This window comes from Neodiprion pinetum, chromosome 4 (assembly GCF_021155775.2).
Source record: "Neodiprion pinetum isolate iyNeoPine1 chromosome 4, iyNeoPine1.2, whole genome shotgun sequence".
NCBI lineage: Eukaryota > Metazoa > Arthropoda > Insecta > Hymenoptera > Diprionidae > Neodiprion > Neodiprion pinetum.
The window spans coordinates 17,385,017-17,410,986 of record NC_060235.2 but is presented as its reverse complement, the minus strand read 5'-3'; the positions used below and the strand labels follow the sequence as shown (position 1 = coordinate 17,410,986).

Here is a 25,970-nt window from a genome sequence, read left to right as displayed (position 1 = left end):
GTATAAATAAAATGTCGATCCCCAATCACCGCCCTTCTTCCCCCGTGACCTGATCATGAAACGTTCTTAATTTACTTCTGCAGTGCATAAAACAAGCTTCAACGTAAAAAATTATTCCGTTCTGAGCCGTCAAGCTTCGAGGTGACATTTTTTCAAAGTCAGTTGTTTTCACGCGCCGTAACTTTGTCGACTTACTTCAGCGCCTACTGATCGAACAAAAGAATCGGTATACTGGATAGTTTTCGTATCGAAGTTTGTTCGTTTCTACTTTTCAATTATTCAGACTCGAAAAGTATCGACACATTCAAACCGTGCATGTACGATTATATTGTGTCGAAAAAAAGGAAACAAAAAAGGAAATGTTAAGGCGTGTGGGCGACGCGAGGAATAATTGAATCGCGAAGCGTCGCATTGCGCATGCGCGTCCACCATTTTGGCGAGAGTTCCACTCGCCATAGAGGAACAAGTCTATTGACGCTCGCGCGCCTCGGACTCGCAGAGATACGTTTAGTTTGTGTAGTTTAGTTCTGCGTGCAGAACAGAGTGGGGTAGGCACGACGGCTTGTCGCGGTTGATCCCTGTTGTGTGGCGAACACTGGCTCAATTACACGTATGGGAGTCGCGAGCGCGTAACAACAAAGACGCGAAGCTGGTGCCGTTGTTGGGCATCGACGAGGCGTAATTACGGGGACGTGACGAGAACGTACGGTTGTATCGATTCGTCGGTTCCTTGGACTCGAGGCTGGCTGGCTGGCTGCCTGACTCGCATCGCCGACATGACAACCGAGGAGAAGTTCCACGCCGCCGTGAACGTTATCAGGAATTTACCGAAAAATGGTGAGTCTTCCCGAACGGAATTGGCTCTAGCCGACAGTCAGAGGTCTAACCTAAAAACGGTCGGTTCCTTTGTTTTCATTTCCCTCTTGTTTGTCGCTCCGCTCGTCCTCGATGATTGTTGTTGCTACTACTCTACTGCTACGCTGCGCTCGTGCGTCACGCTCCAAGAGTCGAGATCTTTTCTTTTCTACGCTAATTGCACCCGTGCCGCTCTTCTTCCGTTTTTGCATACTACTTAACTCGACGCGTTTGCATTACCCTCTGTTTTTGTCGATTACTTGATGACAGGTAGACTGACGGAGAGAGAAAGCTAGCAAAGGAAGATGACCGATGAAAAGGAATGGATACGATATCATCAACCGCACCAGTGCAAAGTTCTTGAAAATTACTGGGTCCGAAGTTCGTTTCTTCTTGTTTGTTACGCCATTTCTGATTCCACACACACACACAACCGCTTTTACGAAAGCTAAAAGTATTAAAGAAATGAATTGCAGTTTCGACCGAATCCATGGATCAAGGATCCCATCGCTATGTTCGCACGGTTTTTTATTTTTTTCCAATTACTGCTATAAACACCAAACCAGATTATCGGAGTGCTAAGTTCAAGGAACTGTGTGGCAATCAAGTTGAGTTTATACTGATATCATTAATCCAGAAATTCAGGTTCTGCTAGCGAATCAGTACCCTTCTTTTTTCTCAAATTCATTGTTTACGATGTATAAAATTGAGTCTGACACAAGGTAGGAATTTTTCTCAGCTTAGCTGAGGTCATTAGCTTGAATATTCATTAACTGCTGGAAATTGGCTTATTCAATTCATTCGTTGACTTGGCTTATAAATAAATTGATTCTCACTGAGTAGGAATATGTTGAAAATATTCAGGAATATTAATGTTGATGGGAATATCGCAAGTGTCTATGTCCTATTGTTAAAAGTAACATGTGTTTTTTCTTACTGCAACAAATATCCCAATGAATTATGATCCTTTCAAATTATTGAAAAAACCAGTAATACCTCTTATTGGTATTTAATTGCTTTGAACTTTACAATTTAATTAATCTTAGTTCCGACTATGTGACCCTGAGTAATTTTCCATTCCACATACTGTGCTAATGCCAGCAACGGAATATACAGGCTATCTGTCCACCTCTTGTGAAACGGTTTTTTTTGTCGTTACTCGGTGTTCAGCGACCGGTAAAAATTCTTCCAAATCCCTTCAGGCACTCCCTTCATCTTTCTCTTTCTTTTTTCTGGCCTTTCAAACGGGACAGACTTTGCATATTCTAAGCTACTTTGTATGTGTCAATAATAGAATGTAGGAGTTCTTTCTAATGTAAGTAGCTATACATAGTTTTCACACCCGCCGCTTCGCTCCACCTTTCACTTTTCACCTTTCCTTTAAAATGCACTAGAGAGGTATTGCAAGAGTAGAGGAGGAGCTTATACTCACGCGCACACACAGTTTTGAGTTAATATCGGCAGCCAGGGAAGGTACGAATGGGGAAAGTGACACTGACCCATAATAAACGAACTTTTATGAGTTCCTTGAAAGTTCTAGTATCATTTATTTGTGTAAATCTTTCTTCTTTTTCCTTTCTTATAATAAATATGCTTATGTATCAGGTTGGTTGTTTTTTTCTGTTCCCTCTCAACCCTCCATTTCTATATTGTTTCTTCGTTTCTTTTACTTATATTTATCAGCTCCGACAAGTCCGGAAACAATCGCATTTACATGTTGATTTCTCAAAATATCGACAAAACTAATATAGCTCTATAGTGAATTTATATTATTTATCGCATTTGAATAGATATTCAAACAAAAAAAAAAAAAAAACTTTTTGCCCTATCATTTTGATGATAGATGAGCATTTATTTGTAATAATTGAACAGATTTCAGTCGAGTATTGAGAGCAGCTGTTTGTGTTGGTTGCGTAAGTGAAAGGCATGGAATTAAGTCAAGGCAGCAAACCAAACGCTCCATGAAGCACAAAGTGTCTGACTGAAAATAATAAAAACTTAGGGTATTTTAGCCATGTTTAACTGGGGTCAAATTACGGCCAGGAAACTTCCATATTATTTTGTTTAAGGATGTTTGAGTTTGGATGTATAAATATGCATATACTCGCTCTTTTTCTGTTTGCACCTATCATTGCCCGAATCTATGAATAGTAATATTGTACACTCGTTATTCATGCTTAATATATTCTCTATGGAATAATAATTAACGTTGAAGCATAGTCTTACATATTGTAAAGTGACATCTCAGGCATAATGACATTTGAGTTGTTCATAAACTGGTAATTTGCTTCTGTTTCAATGTCATTGTATACGATATAACAATGAGGATAAAAGAAATATCGTTTTTATCAATACCTAGAATTTTCTGCCATCGGCTTTGTTGGATCCAATGACTTAGCATTTTATGATTACTGTTTGCAATGTTGTTCCATTCTTTTTGCTTCTAGTTTTTGTTTCTTTTCCCTTTACCCGTCAACTTTGGCTACAACAAAAGTTAATCCAATGATAAATTCTATCCCGTATTTAACTGCGATTATACTAGAAAGTTGATCGACTATAAGTCAGTTTTGTAATGCACTACATCAGACGGTGGTGGTTGTGAAACTGCATGTCTGGCTTTCTCACTTTCACACTTACTTATAACCACCCGACGACTGTCGCTGACAATTGTTTTCATTCCCTATTATTTTATCTCCAAGATGACGAACTCGGTGTCTTACGTTTCTATGCGCTTGTCTACTCTGGATCATTTGCTATACTTGAAATTTGCATTTGAAGTAGTTTTAGTCACCCGTTTATTGTGCAAATTTCCTTGGATCACGATATTCTCACAAGGACTGTAATTACGTATTCATAAGCAAAGAAATATTGTCACGTTAAATATTATTACGACCTTTGAAACATGACGATGATTTTCTGTGGTAAAAATTTGACCATGTCCTTAAAACAAAACAATCTGTCCAATACCAGGAGCTTATCAACCGAGCAATGAGCTTATGCTGCGCTTCTATTCGTACTACAAGCAAGCAACGGAAGGACCTTGTCAACAACCCAAACCGGGCTTTTGGGAAGTTGTTAGGAAGGCCAAATGGGATGCTTGGATGCGACTGGGAAATATGGGGCGAGTAGAAGCCATGAATAACTATGTCGACGAGCTCAAAAAGGTAGATAAAATTATTTGAAAGTTGAATTTGACCGCATGACTTCTAACAGTTGTACTTTTAAATGTCTTTGTTTCTTTTTCTCCTCCCTCCGATACAGATTGTAGAGACGATGTCGTACACCGACAACGTTGCCAATTTTCTTGGGAGTCTGGACTCTTTCTACGACAGTGTGCCTGCCGAAGATTTGGAAATGCTCGTTGGACCCGTTCTTGAGAGAATGAGATCTCAGCCCGGTTCGCCGCTCTCTGGATCTCCAATTGGTTGGTGATAATTCTTTGGTTTAATCGACAGGGTGGAGAAAATAAGATTTAGATTGAACACAGTGAGCAAAAGCTTATTTGTTTAGATTGTGAACGCAGAGAGCAAAAGTTTATTTGCTTCCTTTCTTTAGGTTTTTTGTTCGACGCTTTATTGATCAGATTACAGTCTAGTAGTTCAGTATTGATTCTAAAGAGCAAAATGAGAAAAAATTCTTCAATAGTAGTAGGTTGAACGTTTTCAGCCGGGAAGTAAATCCTGAGAAGGAGAAATCATTCATACCTCGGTAAGATTAATTTCAATGCTGGTTGATTTATTTATATGGTTGGAACAGTTTTTGTTTGGCACGTTATACAATGCAATCACATTGATGGTTTTTTTTTCTTCATGTTATTGTGTGACCGCTTGTTTTGTATTTTTTCTCTCTCAATGATGCTTTTCAGGATCCAGAGAAACTTCGCCTCATCGAGCACGCGGCACCTCCCGACACATAACTAGCAGTCTGGAAACCAGCCCGGCTAGCAGTCACAGTGCAAGTCCGTTACCGCCGGACACAGACGGAGAAGAAGAAGTGTTTATAGATACTGTTGAAGTGAGTGCTCTCCTCGACTACCTCTTGTTTTCACTTTTTCTTTTTTGTTTTCTTTACTTTTTCTGGAATCTGCGGCAGAATCGCAGACTTAAACCAACCTGCGACCCGTCGGCTACAATCTTTCCTATTTTTGTATCCAGCTAAATTTCTTTTACCTTTATTTTCGATCTATTTTCTTGTAACACATTTGAAACTGCTTTCACTTTCGATATTGATTCATGCGCATCTGTAACTCGATCTATTGTACTGATCTATAGTATGGTTACCTAATCTTTTCTTCATTGTGTTCATGTCCTGTTTTTTTCGTGTCTAACGTACCGGAAAATAAGGAAATGAAATGGGAAACTATTTCACAGATTATTTGTCTAGTTATTTCAAATGTGTACAAGTACTACGAAGAAACTTTTTTAACTCACTTCCTGTTAAATAATAATGTATTGGTTTACAGTGTTTTTATGATGCACAGTAGTCTTTGTTTACTTTGACTTTGATCGTTAGATTGCCACTTTGTTCTAATCAGTTTTACTTGCAATGTAATACAGTTGGTCCGGCTTCCTCGGGCATGCGTTCGGTGCATTTTTAGCCAGAATTCGTGCTTAAGCATTTCATTTTTGAGGATTTTTTTCATCCTGTTTGATATTGTCTCGTACTACAGTTGTTAGTTTTTTTTTTTCTTATGAATCCAAACTCCGAAACATGACTATTCTCGAAGCGCAAAATGTGTTAGAAATCCTCGTCAGTTCATCAGAAAATGATTTGCTTGAAACGAACCGATATTTATATTTATTGATATTCCACTCAATGAAATCTGCGATTAAACTCTCGACAAAATTTTACAATTAATACCTGGCTTGTTATAACCTTGTGTAACAATGAAGTTCTTTCTTCAATTGATTCGACTATCAATGTTTGCACGGATCGTTTCAAGTAATCCCATAAAGTTTGAAGTTTTTGACGTAGGATTTGTTTTCTCAGTTTCATTTTCCCGCTAGTGATCAGCTTTTGTTTCCTTGCTTTAGGTGTTGGTAAATAATAATAATAATACTGATGATAATAATACTAATAATAGTGTCAATAATTAGTTAATTGAATGGAAGTTGGGGGTAGTCTGAAGAGAGCATCGCCCCAGCTGTATTTACAAGCTACTCCTTTCTCTCCGTAATTATTAATTCAAATTTACGATATTATAATTTTAATAACCACAGTAATAATAACAACTAACTTGGCAATGGCGATAATTGCTAACAGGTAACGGTGCAAAACTCTCTGTGTACACTTCATTATCTGTTTATGATTTCACCCAGTTAACTAGATTTCCATAGTCAAATATTTACCACGCACGACGTTTAAAAACGTAGCAAAATTAATTTTATCACTGGTTGCGGATTTATATTTTCCGTTATTTCTGCCTGCAAAGTGTTTGGATTTTTTATTTTTATTATTTTATTTTTGCATTGCTCTTTGGTTTTTACTATCGATAGAACAAATAGCCACTTAATGTCAAATGCGATGGTATGAATGTGAGGAAAAGAAATGTTACTACCCGAAAGCAGTTAAGTATTATTAAGAAAAATGTTTCACAGGTGAGATACAAAAGAAACTTTTTTGAAAATACTTTTCATTTCTGTCTTCACTTAAGAGTCTTCTTTCAGTTTTGTTGCATAATAAAACTTAAATCCGGCTATTAATTTCACCTGGCAACAGATTGTCTGTGTAATGTGTTTCAGTCCGCACCGGAAAGAACGGCAAACAAAGATAACACGTCCGCCAAGTATTCGAGCAATCATCATCAGAAACAGTCATCGACGACTGCGATTAGCAATTCTAAAAACAGTAATAAAATTACCAACGGTCAGCCGACCGTTGTCAGGGAAAATTCTACGGAACAGTTGAACAGGGATAGCTCGCCGCCTAGCAGTCACGCGCAATCCAACGAAGAGGTGAAACCCGAGAGGGGAAGATCCAGGGAAAGAAAAGACGACAAAAAAAATGCCGAATTCTTTGCTCAAATTACAGCCACTGTACAAAATTTACAAAGAGATTTGGACAGAATAACAGCTCGCGTTCGAAGCCTGGAGGGACACGCGCTTAACACGCTCTCTCCTCAGCTTGTAAGTATTACAACCCCCGTTTTAAGTCCCTTGCTTGCTGCTTCAGCAATAGACTGTTGCAATTTGCTAAACGTTAGTCGAGTCAGAAGAAATGACAAATCCGGTGGAGCGAAGGATGTCATCACTGACACAGGCTGATCACAAAAGTGTTGAAACAGAAATTGAACATGATCTTACCGTAACAAAGTTTCGAGAAGTGCAAGTTGAGTTAAATTCAAATTGCTTTACTTTTGTCGATTAATGGAAAGCCACTCAAGTTTCGACAATGTTGAGATTAAACATTGTAGTTTTTGAATGTTTTCCGTGTTCATGGATTATTATTTTAGATAGATTTACATCGTTGAGTTCAGCAACGGTTTTTGAATCTTTTTTTTGACACTTTTTTTTAAAATTTTTATAAGCGAACGCTTTTGCTCGCTCGATTCTAACTTGTTATGAAAATTGACCGTTGAATTATTTATTGCAGAGTCGAGCAGTCGAGCGAAGATATCCGAAATGGTGGCCATTGCCAGAATGTTCGCCACGATTATTCGCACTGATGATACTGTGGCCGTTTTTGGTTCACGCCGCAATCACAATTGTCCAACGGAATCGCCAGCGAAATGTGTAATGACAATTATAGTAATAAAACTAAAAATGCTCTCGCTCTTTCTCCCTCATTTATGCTACACACTGTTGTTAATTGAATGGATATATTTGATACGATTTTTATTCTAGCTTTGAACTATGCGGGAATTGAATTTTTCATTTTCAATATTCAATATGTATAAGATACGTAGATTTTTGATTATCGGTGATATGACGAAGAGAGACACGTTGAATAAGCGGGCGTTTAATTAGATTCTGGGGACAATTTGAGGATAGGTAGATTTAGTTGTTATCGTATAAATAAATACACGTTATAAATATTGTACAATATTTTTGAAAATAATTACTGTAGTATCATACAGATTATTGAAAGTTATTTAATACGGTATTTCGATAGCATACTTTTTTTTTCTCACGTTCGCGAAAATATTTTGTTTCCTCTTTCACTCGGATCACGACGTAATTTTTTTTTCTCGTTGTTAATTCGCTGTTGCCAAATCATCCCTAAATTTGTAACTCACTCTTGTCAACTCTCGTATATAATTCCAACCTCTTCAATGTTTATATTTTTTTTTCCATTCACCGAACTTTTTTCCCTTATCGGTTCGTCGCGTCTTGCATTATTTTTTCTGCCACGGATCATACTTCGAATGAATTTGTTCCGCTTTATTCACAACGAACTAAATTTGTTTTGTGGTGTGATGAAAAAAAAAAAAAAACTATCGAGATTAACATTCCTCTTTGTTTTTTGTTAAGATTATTCAATTACTCATCTTTTCGGTATTTGATCATAATTCAGTCATCTTTCATTCTTTTTTCCTTGTACTTTCGCCTGCACGTCCGTTCGAATGAATTTTTTCCGTTTCGCCACCAGATTCGCTAACCGAATATTAAATTGTACATAAGTATCTCGAATGTCATTGGAGATGTAAATAATATTATACATATTATATTAGAGTATTCAGAGAATGTTGCTTAAATGTTCCATAATATTCGACTTGTTGATATAAGAATTACATATGATACACATTATATACATGTACGCCAAATTTTATTGTACTACGTTATTACTACTATTATTATTATTGTTGTTGTTGTTATTATTATAATTATTATCACTACTTTTGTACATCCGTACAAACGTTGAAGAGAAGCGACAAACGATAAAGAAACAAATACGAAAAAAAAGACGAAAGAAATGTTACACATATGTATAGTTGGATTTTGGAGGATAAATTTCATGTTTTATAAATTTTATATATTTTTTTCTCCTTTGAAATGGTCACGTTTTCTTCCTATTTATATACACAATACATATTTACATCATATTGCACATTTTAACCGTGAACTATGCTCCAATCCTTTTAACGTCTTTTCAAGTCAAGATCTACCTGCCAAATGTAGCGTATGAAATTTCAAGCTTGACTTACTCGGATCATACTTTTTTTTTTCGTCAATCTGTAAGCGTGATACTTTTCATTGCATTTTTATAACGTCGTTGTAACGACAGAATATCACCAAAAAACGAAAAAAAAATAAGAAAGAGGAAAAGAATTGACGAAAACAAGAAACGCAATTCTATGATTAAAACTCTGTAGTATAATAAAAAGAAATCCGACTTGGATCGTTAACTCAAAACTTCACAGGTACGTGACGATAAAATATATTATTTATGTTATCACCGCGTAGTGGAATCGATAGAAAATAGAAATTAAATAATCTAACAAACGTTATGGTTTGCGGTTCTTCGTGTCTTCTACGCAATAACAATAAACTTGACAAATAAATTATTGGAAGTAATCGTCGAAAAATCGTGTAAAGCGTGGATGAAAAATGTTTTCAATGCTCGTCAAGATCGTTTATAGTAGATAATTACTATAATCATCTCCATAATGGGGAAGGGGTCGTAAAAAGTTAAACGAATTTTGACATAGAATAAAATAAACCTGTCAAATTCTGATAATTTTGCACTACTAACGAGTACGTCTTTGTGATATTCATTGCACCAATAATAGTAATAATAATGTTGTTATTTTTATTATTACTGGTCAACTACTGCGCTAAGTAAGTCGGGTTTAATTTTACGATACTTTGAGGGGGGCGGAAACGGAGGGGCGCCGACCGTTTAATAAAGGCGTGGGTCCGCCGACGGTGATTCGGACGATAGTTAGCGCGACGACGCTCGGCGCCGCCGATGACGCCGTCTGGACGCCCTGGATCCGGGGGGCAATCAGCTTTTTCAAATGTATTGTAAACACAAAGTGGAGTAAATATCAAGTCAATATAAACTACGGGGGCTTTCGTCCGTATCTGTCGTCATCGTTTCCTAGAGAAAATATTAATGTTATGCATGAAATATACGAACAAAAACTACGCACAACGAACGATCGAAGAAACGTTTCAAAAAGTTCAGCTCTGAATTTTATTCGATATATTAATCGAACGAATTTCCTGCGATAAGAAATATTTGAAAAAAATCAGGTCCAATTCATTGCAATATGTCAACATAACTTTCTAGAGAATATTTTCGGTTATTCTTTGCCACAGTTGTATCTAGGTCGGATTTTGATGTATGCGTATATTCACGAAAATTGTTCAACTTCATTTTTTTTTTTTTTTTCCGTTGTAAATGATTTTACTATAGTTTAGGAATTGTTTGAAACACAGTTGTTGCACGCTAATTATACCGATGGTTTTCATTATTCGATGAAATCATTTGATGGGAAGTTTCTTCTCAACACCAGATTTAATTGATTTCAAGATTGTGATAATGTGGATGGATTTTATTTTTCGAAAAAGAGCGGCGCAAAAAGTTAGCAAGAAAACATATAGAAGGGGCGCCGACGATGCGAGTACAAGAGCGAACTTTGTTGGCTTTTGGCGAGGGTAAGGGCGGTTTTTAGGGGTGTATATATTCCCAACTAGTATCCCCTGTACCTTGTAGACCGCACCGTAACCGTGTTCGGGATATTTAACTAGCAGTAAATCCCTAATGAAACGCTTATACGGGCCTTCTCGCGTCAACCGAATTTCGCTTGCTTATTATATACCCGCACGAGTTGTTGCAGGCGATAAAATGAGTCACAAGAAGGCTGGAACGAAAGAGTGAATCAGTCAGCGAATATTGTATGTGATTCGTTTTTTTTTCACCTACTTTACTTCAATTTTGATTGACCCACCCTCCCAATTGAGTCAAACTTTTAACAGATAACAAAAATATCTAATTCTAATTTAGTTCAGACGACGTTGTAAGTAAATTGGGATTTACAATCTTATTCAATCTTGTTTCCCTTTTTCTGTTATAATTCGGGTATTTTAAATCGTCATTTGTGTCTCAATTACATGCTTTGTAATCTGGTCAAATCTTTCGCAAAGAGCAAAGAGCAAAGAGCCGGCTGTTACATTTCTCCGGTATTCTTCGTTTATTTCTACTATGCTTATATTTGTCGTCATTATTTATTGTTATTAATTTTTTTTTTTCTCATTTTCGCTCGTTTTTTTTATTCTCACTCCGGGAAATGAGTGCGGTAGACAATATCGAGTCGCAAACGGTTAAGAGAGCCACGTTAAATGGGTCTGGTTGTTAAAGCGGTTCTCATAATACTCGCTTTCTCTGTCTCTTTTTCTCTTTCGTTATGTGTATAAATGTGCTTTACGCGTGCAAATATTTGCACCCGAGAGACTCGTGCATATGTATATACATATGTGTGTAATATGCATAACTCGGTGCAAATGATGACGTTGCATGTTAATTACTCTCGAAAGAGAAAAAAATTGACGCATTTTATCGCGCCCTTACCTTATAGGTATTTTCATTTGTTTGTAACTTAGAGGGTGAACAAATCGAGGCAGTTGCAGTTGCGGTGTATGAGGTACATAATGTAATTGAAATAATATACATGAACGATGTACTTGTGTGTAAAACGGCGATTAATCACACTCGAGAGAATCAACAGCTATACCTTACATGTAATAAAACTGTTGAACGGATTTTCTAGCCTGGCCGCATCAATTATTACGTTTGTGTAATTATGCCGATTCGTAGCAAAAAGTAAAAAATAGAAAAAGAGTCAGGATTGGAGTGAATAAAAATTTAAAACCTTTAGGATCGAATTATATACTTAAAAATTTTCGTCTTTATTCAAACTTCTCTAAATGAATTACGGTACCAGGATACTTTGTGGAAATATTATATGCGCAATTCAATCGGTCGATTGGTCAATAATCTACTGTCAGTTGCCGTAATGCAGGCGTACTTTGACACAGTGTACCCTGAATTGCATAAATGCCGGCAGATGGTTTTAGAAATGTACCACGAAATGCATAACTACAGATGGATTTACCCAGCACGTTAAAATGGCTCGCGGAAGATTTCCACAAAATGATGCGGTGTATCAAAGAAATTGGAAAAGAGTTCAGTCGAAATATTATTTCTGCTCTACCTTCATCAACAACGCAACTACTTTGGTGTTTTCACGAGCACTAGTACCTGAAAGTCAATTTTTACGCACTAGTGCGTATAAAAACTACAGAATATTGTCGTTTTTTGCAGGAGGTAGCACAAAAAATAAGATTTGTGGCATGTGCGCATATATGTGCGTCTTCTTAACTCGGGTTAGTTACACTCGTCAAGAAATCCTTATTTTATGCCCACTTGCCACGAAAATAACTATTGATATATAAATATTATCGTGAATCGTGTCATATTTGTAAATCGTTCATTTTTTCTATGGACAGGAGAAGGTAGTAAATTATATTTCCACACTGAGAAAAATTTCATTTGTTATATTGACTAGAAAAATTGAGTAAAACAGGTATCGTTAAAAAAACTGTTCGAATATTGTTGGAATTACGAAAAACGAGGTACGCGTAACCGCTTTGCGCTACTGTCGATACTTTTTTGGTAATTGCAACGCAAAATCAGTTTCGGAGGTTTACTCTACTTTTTTAGTTAAATAAGGCTTTAACGTCAATTTATTGTTGCACAAGCATTAAATTTTCGCAACAGTAACAAGAAAATATAGTAACAGTGGATCGTAATGAGAGAGAATAGTAACGGATACTAGACTTGCCGGTAAGAGCTAGAAAACTAATTTTCATTTCGTACCTAGAACTACATTTTTCGATTGTGGTAAAAAATGAAAATAGTTAGGAACTGACCGGTAACCGGAACTAAAAACTTCTCTTACAATTAGTGCACGTTGTAATTGCTGGGAATTCAATTGCGCGGGGCTTCTAACTCTCTCTCTCTCTCTTTCGGTCTCCCTTACTTCGTGTCGTTGTATGTTACATTATATATTATATACACGAGTGATTAACGTTATTTTCCAATTTCCTGCGCGACACAGCTGACGGTAATAAGAAATCAATATACCAGCCGATCGGAGGACGGCGTGCGTGTTACGGTCACTTGGTCCTCCTCCTTTTCCTCCTCCTCCTCATTTTCCTCCCAGTCGATGATCCCGTTTCCGAATGCTCGCATGCAGGCGGGCACTATGCACCCCGCGGTTCTCGCCTGCTCTAAATGGTCACTCGCTGTGACCTGAGTGCCACTAAAGCCGATCTACTTAAACCCTGCAGAATAGGCGATGATCGGGCAGGTGGCGCCGTACCTTTTGTACATACTATACATATATACACACCTACATTACAATATACGTACCTATGCCTGCGTATTCATTCGACCTGATGAAAATGGGAAAACCGCCTTCGTCGCGACACGAGTGCAAGGTGCAGACTCCCTTGTTTATTTCAAAGCCTCCGTATTTCGTTTCAATACTTAATAAAATGCGAACCGTGCAATGGCTGAGAAATTTTCCTCCCCCGATATTCAGTCGAAACTCATGTATGATCTATTAATCAATTCATTATTCAAATTTTCATAGAAAACGTGAAAACTTCAAAAGGTTAAGAACAACTGTGACCATTCCGAGCTTAATTGTGTATTTTCTTTATAATATTCGCGGCGCGGAATGCTTGGAAATTTAAAAAAAAATCCCTCCTCCCATCGCAAGTTTCTCATTCTAACCTATAATAATATACAGAGTGAACTCCTAACAACTGCGTGGTCCGTAGTTTGCTAAAATTCAATGCGCACGCGCCGTAATTCATGAACGGCTGCATGTCAGGGCGACCAACTGTCTTTAACCTCAAAAACTTTGACAGTTGCCGGTGGCTGTTGTGCTCAATTCACAAATGTTGCAATTTTTGAGGTTAGAGATAGTTGGTCACCCTGGTAAACAATTTTTCTCGGAATGCAGCGCGTGCGAATTAAATTTTAGCAGACAATGGACTATGCAGTCTTTAGGAATTCGCTCTGTATAATATATCGTGTATAGTCATCTTGGTCTTCCTTTTGTTGTTTTCAATTCTCGTACGTATTTTTTTATCTTCTGAGAAAATCCGTCTTTTTCGACGCTTCGCTTCCGTTTTATCTTGTTCGTTATCTTGTACCGCTGTTTTTACCGGCACCTGTCGTCGAGACAGATCCGGTCTTTGGAGTCTTTTCAATGGTGCATTCATTTATCCCGTTCTTCGTTTTTCCATCCCATTCTCTTCATTCGCTTCAGGAGTTGAAACAGGCTCATACAATTCTTGTTTCAATATGAAATTTGGTAAAAATGTTGTACATTGGGTAGCGACAAGAGGCAGAGAATTATTTTTACCTTCTTATTATAATTCTCCAATCTTCAAACGTTGAATTACTTCCTTTTTTTCTCTGAGAAAAAATGATACGCAACCGCAAGTGCAGGAATCCGTCTAGCCTGTAATTTTCATGCTCATCTGCCTTTTTGCACTTGGTAGTCCCGTCAGTCTGTCATTTGCTACGTATACATATATTATAGTAATCCATCAATCAACGGCCACCGTTAATTGCATATAAATATAGTAATGAAAAACCAAACGTGTAGCGCGTTGAATCAATTTATTGTTAGAAAAAAAAAATAAGATGAAAATCGAAAAAAATAAGATGAAAATCGAAAAAACGAAAAACGATCTAGTTAGTTATTTTCTTTCATTCTTTTTCATCTTATTTTTTTTTTTATATTTTCTATTTAGAGAAAAATAGAATTTGAACAAAAAATTATGTAAAATAAATCTAATCAAGTATACGTCATTTTTTTTTTTCGGTAAATAAGTTTATAAACTTGAAAAGATGAGCGTTCTACGTTACGAGGAAGATCACGCTCAATTAATTGTTCACTTTTGTATATTTTTTTAAAATTTATGAAGAATCGTGAATAACTTTTCTTTTTTATTGCTTACATGAATGGCAATATCACAATTTACGTAACTAAGAAGAGCCACACTTGTAATATTAAGTCTTCAGTAGTTTTTTGAGGAGTGTAACTGACAATCTTTTCATTATTAATTCAATCTTATCAAATAGTTATAATTCAACACGAACTTTTAATTTAGGAGAATAAGATTCCCGGATGATATTTTTTATTATTTTTAAATTTATCGTTTTGTTATTTATCGGATTTTTGTGTTATGGATCGTGATCTTTGGGTTGAATATAAATGTCAGGAAAGAAGTAATAATTGATGTGCCACAACGCGTTATTTTACAAATTCAAAAAAAAGTTTTAAAAAGTGAAAATCAAATAAATGCGATTCTCTACGTAATGTAGAAGGCTCATTTTTTCACAGAATCTTTCTTTGAACCTAAACAAACTTTTTAGGGGGTGCCACGTTGGAAAATCATAAATAATTTTTTTCAGAATCACCATATATATATGGGGCATTCCACGTCAAATTAGCAGCGATTTTTTTTTTCAATGATGTTCTTACCAACACAAAAAGGTCTCGGGAATTTTTGCAGATTTTATTCAGCCACTGGTGACATTTATAAAAAATCGCAAAACCAATTACGAAAATGCCATTTTTAAAAATCTGGAAAAATTCACATTGATTCTGTAATTGAAAATATAATTTTTGACCTCAACACGATGATGGTATCTCAGAATTCACTATTTTTTTCGCAAGTTCTTAGCTGTTCTATATCGGAATTGTCTTTTTTCTAATTTATATATGCCTCGATCTAGATCCGATAGATTGCAGAATCACATTATTTTCATTATTCAGTGATCTATTGAGATCGGGGTGAAAAAAAACTCCAATTCCTACGTGGAAAAAGAAAAACATTGCAAAAAAAAAAAAAAAAAAGAATAAAATTTGAGTCCCCATTTGAGCAGTCTTTCAAAAAGCTTGTACACCACAGATCAGTCCCCTTTCGCACGCGTTTTCTTTTGTAAATCAGTAACGTTATATTTTTGCCATATATTTTTATAGGCTTTTCGTAGATATTATAGACTGTCTCACGCATGCGCAGTAGATATTAGAAAAAGACAGCACTTCATCTCCGAACTATCTCTCTCTCCGGAATCTCCACCACCGCAGTGATTGTTCCAGTGTTATTATATTTCAGTGTGTTGAATATGACATAATTTTTTTTTTTCGGACCAAAAGGCATTGGTCAGCTGACCATATCCCAAATCCACTCTTCAAATTTTTGTGTGAACACGACTGCGAGCGGCAACTTTCACAATTTTTGAGGTTACGTTCATGACGGTTGGTCGCCTTGGCAAACAACTGCTCTCGAATTGTGGCCCATGCGCATTAAACTATACCAGACGGCGGACTATTATGTCGATAGTAATTCACTCTGCATGTATAGACGTGCCATAGATTTGCAGTTACGCATAAACTTGGTACAAACAACAAGTCAGTCGTTGGTCACGTTGCTACATATTACGACTATATTACGCTCTTGTTTATGACGTCTGATCAAAGTGTTTTCAAAATCCGCCTTTCACGAATTATGCAATCTAAATTTCAGTATAGATATACTCCGTTTCACATTCACAGGATTGGCACAAAAAATTGGATCCGTTAAAATGATATCAAGGATTTTGAACAGAATATTGACGTGACCTCAATTTAGAGATGTGGCATCAGTTACACATGATTTAAAAAAGAAAGAAAAAACCGTTTCGAACGATCTTTGTACCGGGCATTTTGATGTTTCTCCTCGACTCGACTTGATAGTATGTCACACAAATGGACAGGAAACTGGGCAGATTTTTCTCCGTCGTCGTTCGTTACCCTAACAAGCGGCAATCGGTCCTCTTCGCCTATTCCTCGCATTTGTCACGATGTTATCATTCCCGTATTATAGTTGGGTTGAAACCCGGCCTTCCGATTATGCTGCCCATTGCACTGTTCTTCGGCCCACACACACATCGCGTAAGTTGCGTATGTTAGCCAGGGTTGTTTTCTCCGCCGCGTTTACGTCAGGACAGATCCGCCTGCAAAGAATGAGGAGAAGGCTGAGGATCTGGAATGGCAGCTGAAACGGTTGTAGACGTCTACGACTAGCTTATAAATCAATGACGCGATGTCGACTATTATAGGTATGTTATCTAACCGACGGAGTTGCGAGGATTTCACCCCTAACGAGACAACCGCGATTGACGGAGAGGAAAGACGCCATCGGTCCTCATTTATATCGCAGACAAGCTGTCTCTTGACATCTTGGACCAAGGTCAAAATCTCGCGTATGGTTCGTAATTGTAAAGATCCTTAATATTATGGTTCATAGTTTGAACTTGTATGCTCGACATCTTGCAGTTCGTACCGTTTTTACATGGTCATAATCAGGTCTTTGATCACACTAATTGTCTGAATTTTGAATAATCTTTAGCATTGGTACAGGACAATTTTTATTTTCGTTACAGTTTTTTTTCAGCGGGGTAGAATTTTGGTTCTGTGATACTGCTAAATATTCTTATTTAGGAATCGTTTTAGGAATTAGAAAATTGATTTTTCCTGTGATCCACTCGTCAGGAAAGGTGCAAGAAATTTTACCTCTAATTCTAATTTGAAACCTTTCTGTTTCTACTTTGATCATTAACATTTTGCTCGAAACTTGTCTCGATACTGACGATTTACGCGCTCGGCTACGAACCCCTTCGTCCCCGTAAAATCCGAGTCTCTCTTTCTCTCTCTTTAGCCAACCCCTAGCACAAGTACAACTATACATATACGCGATACTATATCTATACATATATACATTATGCCGACGCGTAGGAAGAGCGGCTCACCTTTCACCGTGTCAATTTCATTAAAAATGATTCACCTGCGTGGCACTCGGGTATCCGTCCCCTGATGTAGATGTATATAAATATACCTTCTACCTACAGTTACGATATACCCGCGGACAATTTTTCTACCGAATTTATTCGTTCTTCCCTCCCTCTGTCTCATATTCTGTTCCTCCCCCGATTTTAGAATTTTTATAAACAGTAACTGTTTACTTTGACACTAACTTATCTTATTTTACGTAGGTAGACAAGTTTTTCATGTTTTTGGGGGTGTTTCTTTTTTTCTATCATTCAATTTTTGCACACAATTTTAAAATTGAACCCATCGTTCCTTTCTCCGATCTCTGGGCACCTTAGGAAAATTTTCACTCTACATACTGGATTCCGGTGCCAAAGAAGAGCGACGGAAGTGGGTCAGTAAGACTCGGAACGCGCTCGCACCCTCGATTCGTTCTTCGACCCCTGGTTTCGCCTTCGACGATTCCTCTTTTCTCGAATAATCTTGATTTGAAGTACAATCGAACAGGAATTAAAAATACGCTGTAGAAGTAAAATTGATAAATTATACCATCAATGGGAATTCTTGGCATTTTTTTTTTCTCTTCTTTTATAGATTTTTATTAATTGCCATACAGGTGAAATAGTTCGATTTTATTTTTATTCAGACCCCGTCTGATTAAAGTTTTTTACAGTTTCGTGTTTAATTTCTTGCTCAGTCTGCTCAAAGTTAATTGCGCGAAATAGAGCCTCGAGATCACGGTTTATAAAAAAAAGACCGTAATATTTACGCATCATCAACAATACAAGTTTGATTCCGATGCTCAACTGAGTATCATAATTTTCTTCAAATTTCGGATGAATTTGATAAAATTTTATAAATTTACGGTATTTTTCTTAAATTATTTAGTTCTTCTTTAACTGGTTTCGCAACAGCTGCAAATGTAGTTACAGTAATTCATGTACACGTGTTTGCTTTGCGTACGTATACATATCGTGTATACGTATACACTGCGCTCTCACTAGCTGCAGCAATCAATACGCGAGAACTCCCCCCATGCAACGAACGAATATACGTAGATATATACATCCGCATGTATATTAAACATCGAATTTTGCTGTATAAATAATTTCGAGTCAATTTGGCATCAATCCTGCACATAACTCCGTTCTCTTTTCAATTCTATAATTTCTTACCAAAATTTATATCGCTGTATAATACAATTGTAAAAAAAAAATAGCATATCCTGCATCTCTCTTTGCCGTGTCTCCCTTCTTTTATTCCTATCGATTGATTTTTGAGTCGGCTTTGGAAAGGGTGGGGGCCGAATTTTTGTGGGCAAACTTTCCTTTCTATAGATATCTTATAATACTGCGTGGACCAATCCAATCCACCACTTGTTGGGGAACAGCGGCGTCGGAGTTGAGCAACAGATGCTCCTCGTATAGTCGGCATGATCAGAGCGCGTCTACGTCTCACTGTCATGTATCGCCTGTGTACGTACCTGGTGTATACCTACACATTTGTGTATGTATATATTTACCGGTTTGTCTATCAGCAACGATACCGATTAGACGCATGTACAGGCGTTTGGGAGTTTCGAAAGTGCTCAGCGGCATTTCGAGCACGCCTACAAGGTAGTCAACAATTACACCTAAGCTCCGAATTCCATATCTATAATATTCTAAACCTTGCGATTCTCTCGTCGATTTATCACGCGCATACGTTATGTGTACGATGAATTCGTTTACGTAGACTACAGATATGTACTCACCCGGTTCTCCGAATAATACATGATAAACATTCGGCGAGTGCTTTGTGGGAGATTTTTTTTTATTTTTTCAAAATTTCCCAACGCAGCGCGAGTACTCAAATTCTACAACTTTCGTGAAAATGATAAAAGAAGAGTTAAGAGGGAAAAAAGAGGGGGAGGGAAAAAAAAATTTCCGCCTGCGCGCAGACGTGTGAAAAAAGCTCTCAGCGCATTTGCACAGATTCGCACACACGTAGCTAACCTGACTTTGTGTCTGTATATCCCACACCTCAAATACCCGCGGTGTGCAGGAATTTCGACGAGGTGCGCAGGCGCCATTTTCTCGACGCTCCGTTCCCGGCGGCCATCTTGTGCGCGCCGGGAAATTTTGCAACCCCGAGTCGTGGCGGTGGGGTCGAATATAACCGTTCGAATATCGAACACGGGTTCAGTGCGAAGGCGAGATGAGGCGACCGCATCTCTCATATATCCCTGCACATCCTGAATTCCTTGTTCTTATCACCGTATCGTCGTAAAATATAAGCTGACCGCAGATCGTCTTGTTCGCGATTCCATGAACGAATAAAAAAAAATAAATAAAAAATCCGCAGATACGATGTTGCCATTTCTTTTTTCATACTCCGCATCAGCCACTTGCGGTATTTGCAATCTTTCCCCGCGTTCCTGTAAATTTTTATCGCCCACGCGGTGCAGCTCAGTTTTTGGATATTCAATCGTGTTTGCGTCGAGTTTCTTGCCCTGTTTTTTTTTTTTTTCGTTTTTTTCTACTCCTTCCTCTCATCCCTTCGACTAATTCTTATCGAAACTATACGGACCAGCCTCTTTTTTGACGTATAAAATTTTTCCCTGAAACTTGAACGGTCGGTGAAAGTAATTGGAGGAAAGAAAAACGCACTAATTATCTCCTTGTAAGAAATCAGAAAAATACTCTCGCGCAGTGAATCTTTCGCTTCGTCTCACGTACCTTCGATGACGAAAATTAAGACCGATAGAACAGACGAAGAATCACGAAACTATCGCACTGAACAACCTCGAGCTGATATTCCCATGGTGAGTCGATGCATCAAGAGATTGTTTTGCGGTAAAAAATTTTTGTACATATGTGTATTACGAAATTATTTAAAAACCAAATAATTGTTAACGCATTAATTTCAATTCTCACCTGAAAATCTCGTTTTTATAATTCGGTACGACAAATGTATATAATTATATACCGAAATCGAATTACCTTTTCAAATCGTTATGCGATACTATATACATATGTTGAGTAATATATACATATGTACGTATATATATATGTGTGTATATTATTTATAAATCTTTACAGCAGACGCGTTTCTATTTCAAGTGAGAACGAATCGATGGCAATCAATACATTAATGTACAATGTGTAGAGTGAAGAACGTTATCTTGTTGCAGAGAATGCGTTGTATATATCATATATTGATGCATATCATATTATATACACATTTTGTCGACGTAACTGCGATATGCGATATAGAAGAGACGTGTATGTATGTATGTACGCATGTATAAATACGTAATATACATGAAACGTGTGAATTGCGCACGCGCTTCGGGGCCAGATTACAGGGTATTCTGTTTTCGTTGCTGCAGCGGTTTATGCATTATACATTAAACATTGGCGGACACACACATACGCATGCGAAATTCGTCGGATAATTGTTTAAATGACTTAATTCCCCCCCCCCCCCCCCCCGGATTATACATAGGCTGTATTATTTAGTCACCGGATTTATTAATTTATACAGAAGTTTTTTTATACGCACAGCTCCTTTCGTCGAGCCGCTTTTTCGTTGTTAATTTGTTTCCTACCGTTGTATTTTTCTTTTCTCTCTCATCCTTTTTGCAAAAAGAAATGGCGAATAAAAAATCAAAAAAAAAAAAGAATTCATCTTTTTTTCATATCATCGCATTTATTGTGGTAATATTTCTATAAATTTTGTAAATTTTATATATATATTACATATATATACGGAGATATATTGATTGTATTAATTAAAGAGTCGACATTATTTAATTTTTTTTTTTGCAATTAAGTGACGAAAAGCTTTACATACGGAACTTGTTATTATACATTCGGGACATAAACGTCATCTGCTTCACCTGTTGAATCGATACAATACACACCTGGGCATAGACACGTCAAATTTATTCATACACATTTTACGTGGGTATATCGCATGAAATATACGCTGTTGATATAGCTGTAGCTGCAAAAAAAGAAGGAAGAAAATTAAAATCCCAACAATTAAGCTGCGAAGAGAGGAAAAAAATCGCCAGGGAATTGGGGTTTTAGTTTCATACTGTGGTATACCGCAGATATTTTCGATACACGCGTATCCGTATACATATGTATATGGTATATAAATTTGGGCGAGTGAAAAGGGATCCGTTTTAATCACCGCGTCCTATCGTATCGCGATGATTTTCGTATATTGTTATAACTTTATGCCAGGGCGATACTGCAGGCAGAAACCGAAACTTCTGATTAAAATTTAAACCCGCCATGCCGCCACCTGGCTTATATATACGTACCTGACCGAGTATACGAATATATTTATGTACAGCGTGTATATAAGGAAATATGATATTCTAGAAGCTCAAAATTGTGTAGAACTTGAGCACTGCGACGAATTTGAAACGATGTCTTATATTTTCTTCCTACTCTTTTGAGTCCAATTTGTAATACGCGCTCGGTTAGACGAGAGAAAACGAGGTTGTCTAGTGAAAACGGAATTTCGGAAGTAAAAGTATGAAAGTCGATGAGAAATGATCGCGAAGGATGTAAGGAACGAAAAACACAAGTTATAAGAATCATTTTAATAATGCATAAACGGGACCTGCGGAAAATATTATAAATTCATACTGCAAATACTTACAGTCATGTTCATCGATGCTTCGGGTTTCCGGCTAGCTTTTTTCCGGTACGAAACAAAATGCGAGTAAGATTTTATACGAATTATGTGACAACGACCGGCGACGCAACCGACGTGAGAGATTGGCAGACATTGTCACATAATTCGTATAGAATCGAATCCGCATTTCGTTTCGAATCGAAAACAAGTTAGCCGGAAGCCCAAGGCATTAACGAACGTCACTGTACATTGACAAATTGTCATTGTCGTTATCATTATTATTGTTATTATATATACGTATCGTATAGTGTTTTAAGAAAATTAACGAACATGGAAGTTTATATTTTTGTTGCAATAAATTGCAATTCAACTATAACTTTACATATATGTATATATATATTTTTTTATATTACATACACCCGCGGGTAGTTAAATAATATTTTTTCAAATCTTGTTCCTTTTTCTTCTTCGAAATTTCGATTTTTTTTCTTCCCACCCTTAATATTGTACATAATACAGAAAGTGTAAAAGCCAAGAAGAAGGCAAAAGATCAGTGGGAACGAGAGAGAGACAGATTTTTATATTACATGCAGGCCGCCGTCTAATCCCATGAGTTGTATTTAGCTTCTCTTGTTCCGCAATCAGGGAAGAGATTCGCGAATATAAGGTACAAATGCAGGATCCTGCGGCTGAAACTCGCGTCGAGGACTTCCTTGACTTATGCGTATAGGGCATTCCGGGTCAAATTAAATTTAAAATTGTGAACAATTTCTGATCTTCAACTTCGCGCGTCATTCGTCTGGTTCTTAAAGTGCTTCGAAGTTTAATTATGATTAGAAAACGAAAATAAAACGGGGACAATTTTCTTGGTTAAATTTGTTTTTGTTCTATTCTCTTCGACGATATTAAATGGAAAATAGAATGAATAAATAAATAAATGAGCACAATATTTTGTCGACGTATTTTTTTTAATTGGAATAAAGTAAAAATTGTTTGAAAATCGTTGAGTAAAAATTGATTGTTCTTAGCGATGGAATTTAAATTTTGCAAAAAATCGTAAGTTCCAGTGAATCGTTATGTGAAAAAATCAGTGAAATCGGGACGGAATGCCCTTTGTATATTTATAAAGTCGAGGCAGTTTGCGAAATGCGAGCGTCTCTCTTTGTGGGAACTCACGCGAGTCTCCCTCTCTCTTCTCCTTTTCTCTCCTCTTCTCCCCTTTCCTCTCCTCTTTCTCTCCCTTATCACTACTCGACCGGCGGCCGCACTGTAAGGTGCCTCTCCGAGGCAAGTAGCGAGGCCAAAGTTGTGTCAGACAAGTGCAGGGCTGTCTACGATGTACCTCGAGCTATGTATGCCGTATATATAGGAGATGAGAGTTCAAGGGCCTCGGGAGAAAAAATTCCCTTAACAAAACGTGGGTCGCCAAAAAGAAAAATGGAAAACAAAAAGAACAGGTTGAAAGGACGAAAAACGAGAGTGCAAAACGAGACAAGGACGAATTTGAAAATTGCCAGAAACAGAGGCAATGGAAATAACAAGGAATAACTTACGCGTACCGATACGATGAGGGAACTTAAGCTCGCGTTTTTTGGTTTTTTTTTTCTCGTATTTTAGGAGTTTAGAATATATTTATGGCACGATGAAAGATTAATGGAATAGAAAGGAGGGGAAAAAAAAAAAAAAAAAAAGAAGAAGAACGGTTCTTACCCCGTGATCATAATAAAAATAATAATAATTACTTGATGGTGAAATTTATAACACTGAAATTTTTTTTTTTATCGCTTAGGGGGACTGGAGAGAAAATCTAATCAAGTGGGGGATGAAACTTTGTCTCGATTTTTGCCGACCGTTTACTTTTCTCTTCTTCTTCTTCTTCCTCGTTTTACTTCGTTTTATTTTTACCATTTTTATTTAACGAAGGACAGGGCTTTTGCGCAATTGCACTTTTTTTTTTCTCATCCGGCGAAAGGTCGTTGGTTGAAAAAGGATGAACGGGATGCGAGCGGACGGATGGATATAGATGGAAAGGTTAGTGGGACCTTTGCCTTATGTATGTATGACTTACTTCGGCCCCTCATTTTACTAGACTGATACATGTACCGTATACATACCGATATATATAGGTGTGTATGTACATATATCTGGTCCTGAATATCGAGGATCGATTATATTATACGGACACACTTGTGGTATAAGGATGGTAATGTATAACGCGAAGCGATCGTGTGAAAGTTCGACGTACGCGTACAAATTATATAGTTAAAATACATGCGAGTCAATTGTTACCGAGGTAGATATAACTCGAGATTTGAGCGACAGAACGATTTCTTCGAGATGAATAAACTTTAACCAATTCACGTAATTCAACTAAATTCATATAGTTTTCTTTAATTCAACATAAATCATTTCAATTCGTGAATTTCGATTTTTTCTCGATAATTCACTATGGTCCAACTGAGTTTGAAAAAAATTTCAATTCGTTCTTTCGCACTTCCCGTCAATTCAAATTTATTATTTTTTTAAAAATCGACCTACTTTCTTGGTTCAATTAAATTCTCCTTCTCCGTAAACAGAATCCAAACTAAGTAAAATCAGCTTGACTTAATTTTCGATAATTCAGAATCACGCAGTTCAAAATAAATCAGTCCGCAAAATGTAAGATAATCATGAAATATGTAATCACGGTGTCAATCGACACTCGAGTAAAACACCCCTTAACACGAGAGGAGTATCAAACATTGTCGCGATGCGAAACGAACTTAGCTCGGGAGACGAGTCGATTTCGGACTTGATTATTTTTTTTTTTTTTTTCTTTTATTCTTCCTCCCGAAGAAGATGTACCGGTACCCTTAATCGGAAGGGGTCGAGGGGTCGAAGAGAGCTCGGCATCCGTCGGCTTCCGGACTCGCTCTTCTTCCTCCGCGATACGTTTCTCGCCGCGGCGTCTGACCAACATTGATTTCTTCTACTCGCTGTCTGGTCCAATACCGTTGGTACCGCCGGCTGTGTGGCATGTACGGAGAGTGAGAGTGTAGAGAGAGAGAGAGAGAGAGAGATATGAGTTTGCGGCGTCACACACTATTATGCGGACAAATTCCTGTCCTAAACCCCAGCAAAGCGGTATAACGCTTACGTACAGTGAATTGTATTGGCGGAGGAGAGCGGAAGAAAGAGTGAGAGAGAGAAAGAGAGAGAGAGAGAGAGAGAGAGAGGGAGGGAAAAGGCGAGATGGGGATTATTTCATCCCTCCACGGAGAGCTTAATTTGAATTCCGAATTCTAGGACTGCGTCGACGCGACGCCGAAGAGAATTTCATGATATTATGCCTCGTGCACCGCGGGACTACCTAGATGATATTATCATATCGCATCGCGTTTCGCGATGCGGGCGGAAGTTTCGTCTCGAAAGTCCTTTTCTCGAATTCTACGGGTCTTGCGGTGTCGTTTCTTTTCTTTCTGCGTTTCTCTTCTGATAGAAAAAAAAAAATGTTTTCAATTTTATTTTACTCATTCCGTTCTTTCATTCAGGCTTGCTAATCGAATATGTTGTAACGAACGAGTTTTTTTCGATCGTTCGATCAGCTCCGGCGGATACACAGGTCTGCGAGAAAATCCTCCTTCAAATGAATTATTACAGATATAAA

General features: G+C 37.4%; 1 protein-coding gene across 1 annotated transcript; it reads left to right on the top strand.

Moving 5' to 3' along the window:
* The first annotated feature begins 463 nt into the window (after nt 1-463).
* Nucleotides 464-8,820, top strand: LOC124216139 (acyl-CoA-binding domain-containing protein 5). Its single transcript, XM_046620307.2, has 6 exons — nt 464-837; nt 3,826-4,019; nt 4,117-4,279; nt 4,721-4,869; nt 6,597-6,980; nt 7,447-8,820. The coding sequence occupies exons 1-6, from the start codon at nt 777-779 to the stop codon at nt 7,588-7,590; spliced, it is 1,095 nt and encodes a 364-aa protein (XP_046476263.1). The 5' UTR covers nt 464-776; the 3' UTR covers nt 7,591-8,820.
* The last annotated feature ends 17,150 nt before the right edge of the window (nt 8,821-25,970 follow it).

What these genes read in the sequence shown, in the direction of transcription:
- LOC124216139 (XM_046620307.2), top strand. Translation starts at nt 777, where the DNA reads ATGACAACCGAGGAGAAGTTCCACGCCGCCGTGAACGTTATCAGGAAT. An exon ending in GCTCTCTGGATCTCCAATTG is followed by an intron (nt 4,280 to 4,720) that starts GTTGGTGATAAT and finishes GATGCTTTTCAG; the next exon opens with GATCCAGAGAAACTTCGCCT. An exon ending in TGTTTATAGATACTGTTGAA is followed by an intron (nt 4,870 to 6,596) that starts GTGAGTGCTCTC and finishes AATGTGTTTCAG; the next exon opens with TCCGCACCGGAAAGAACGGC.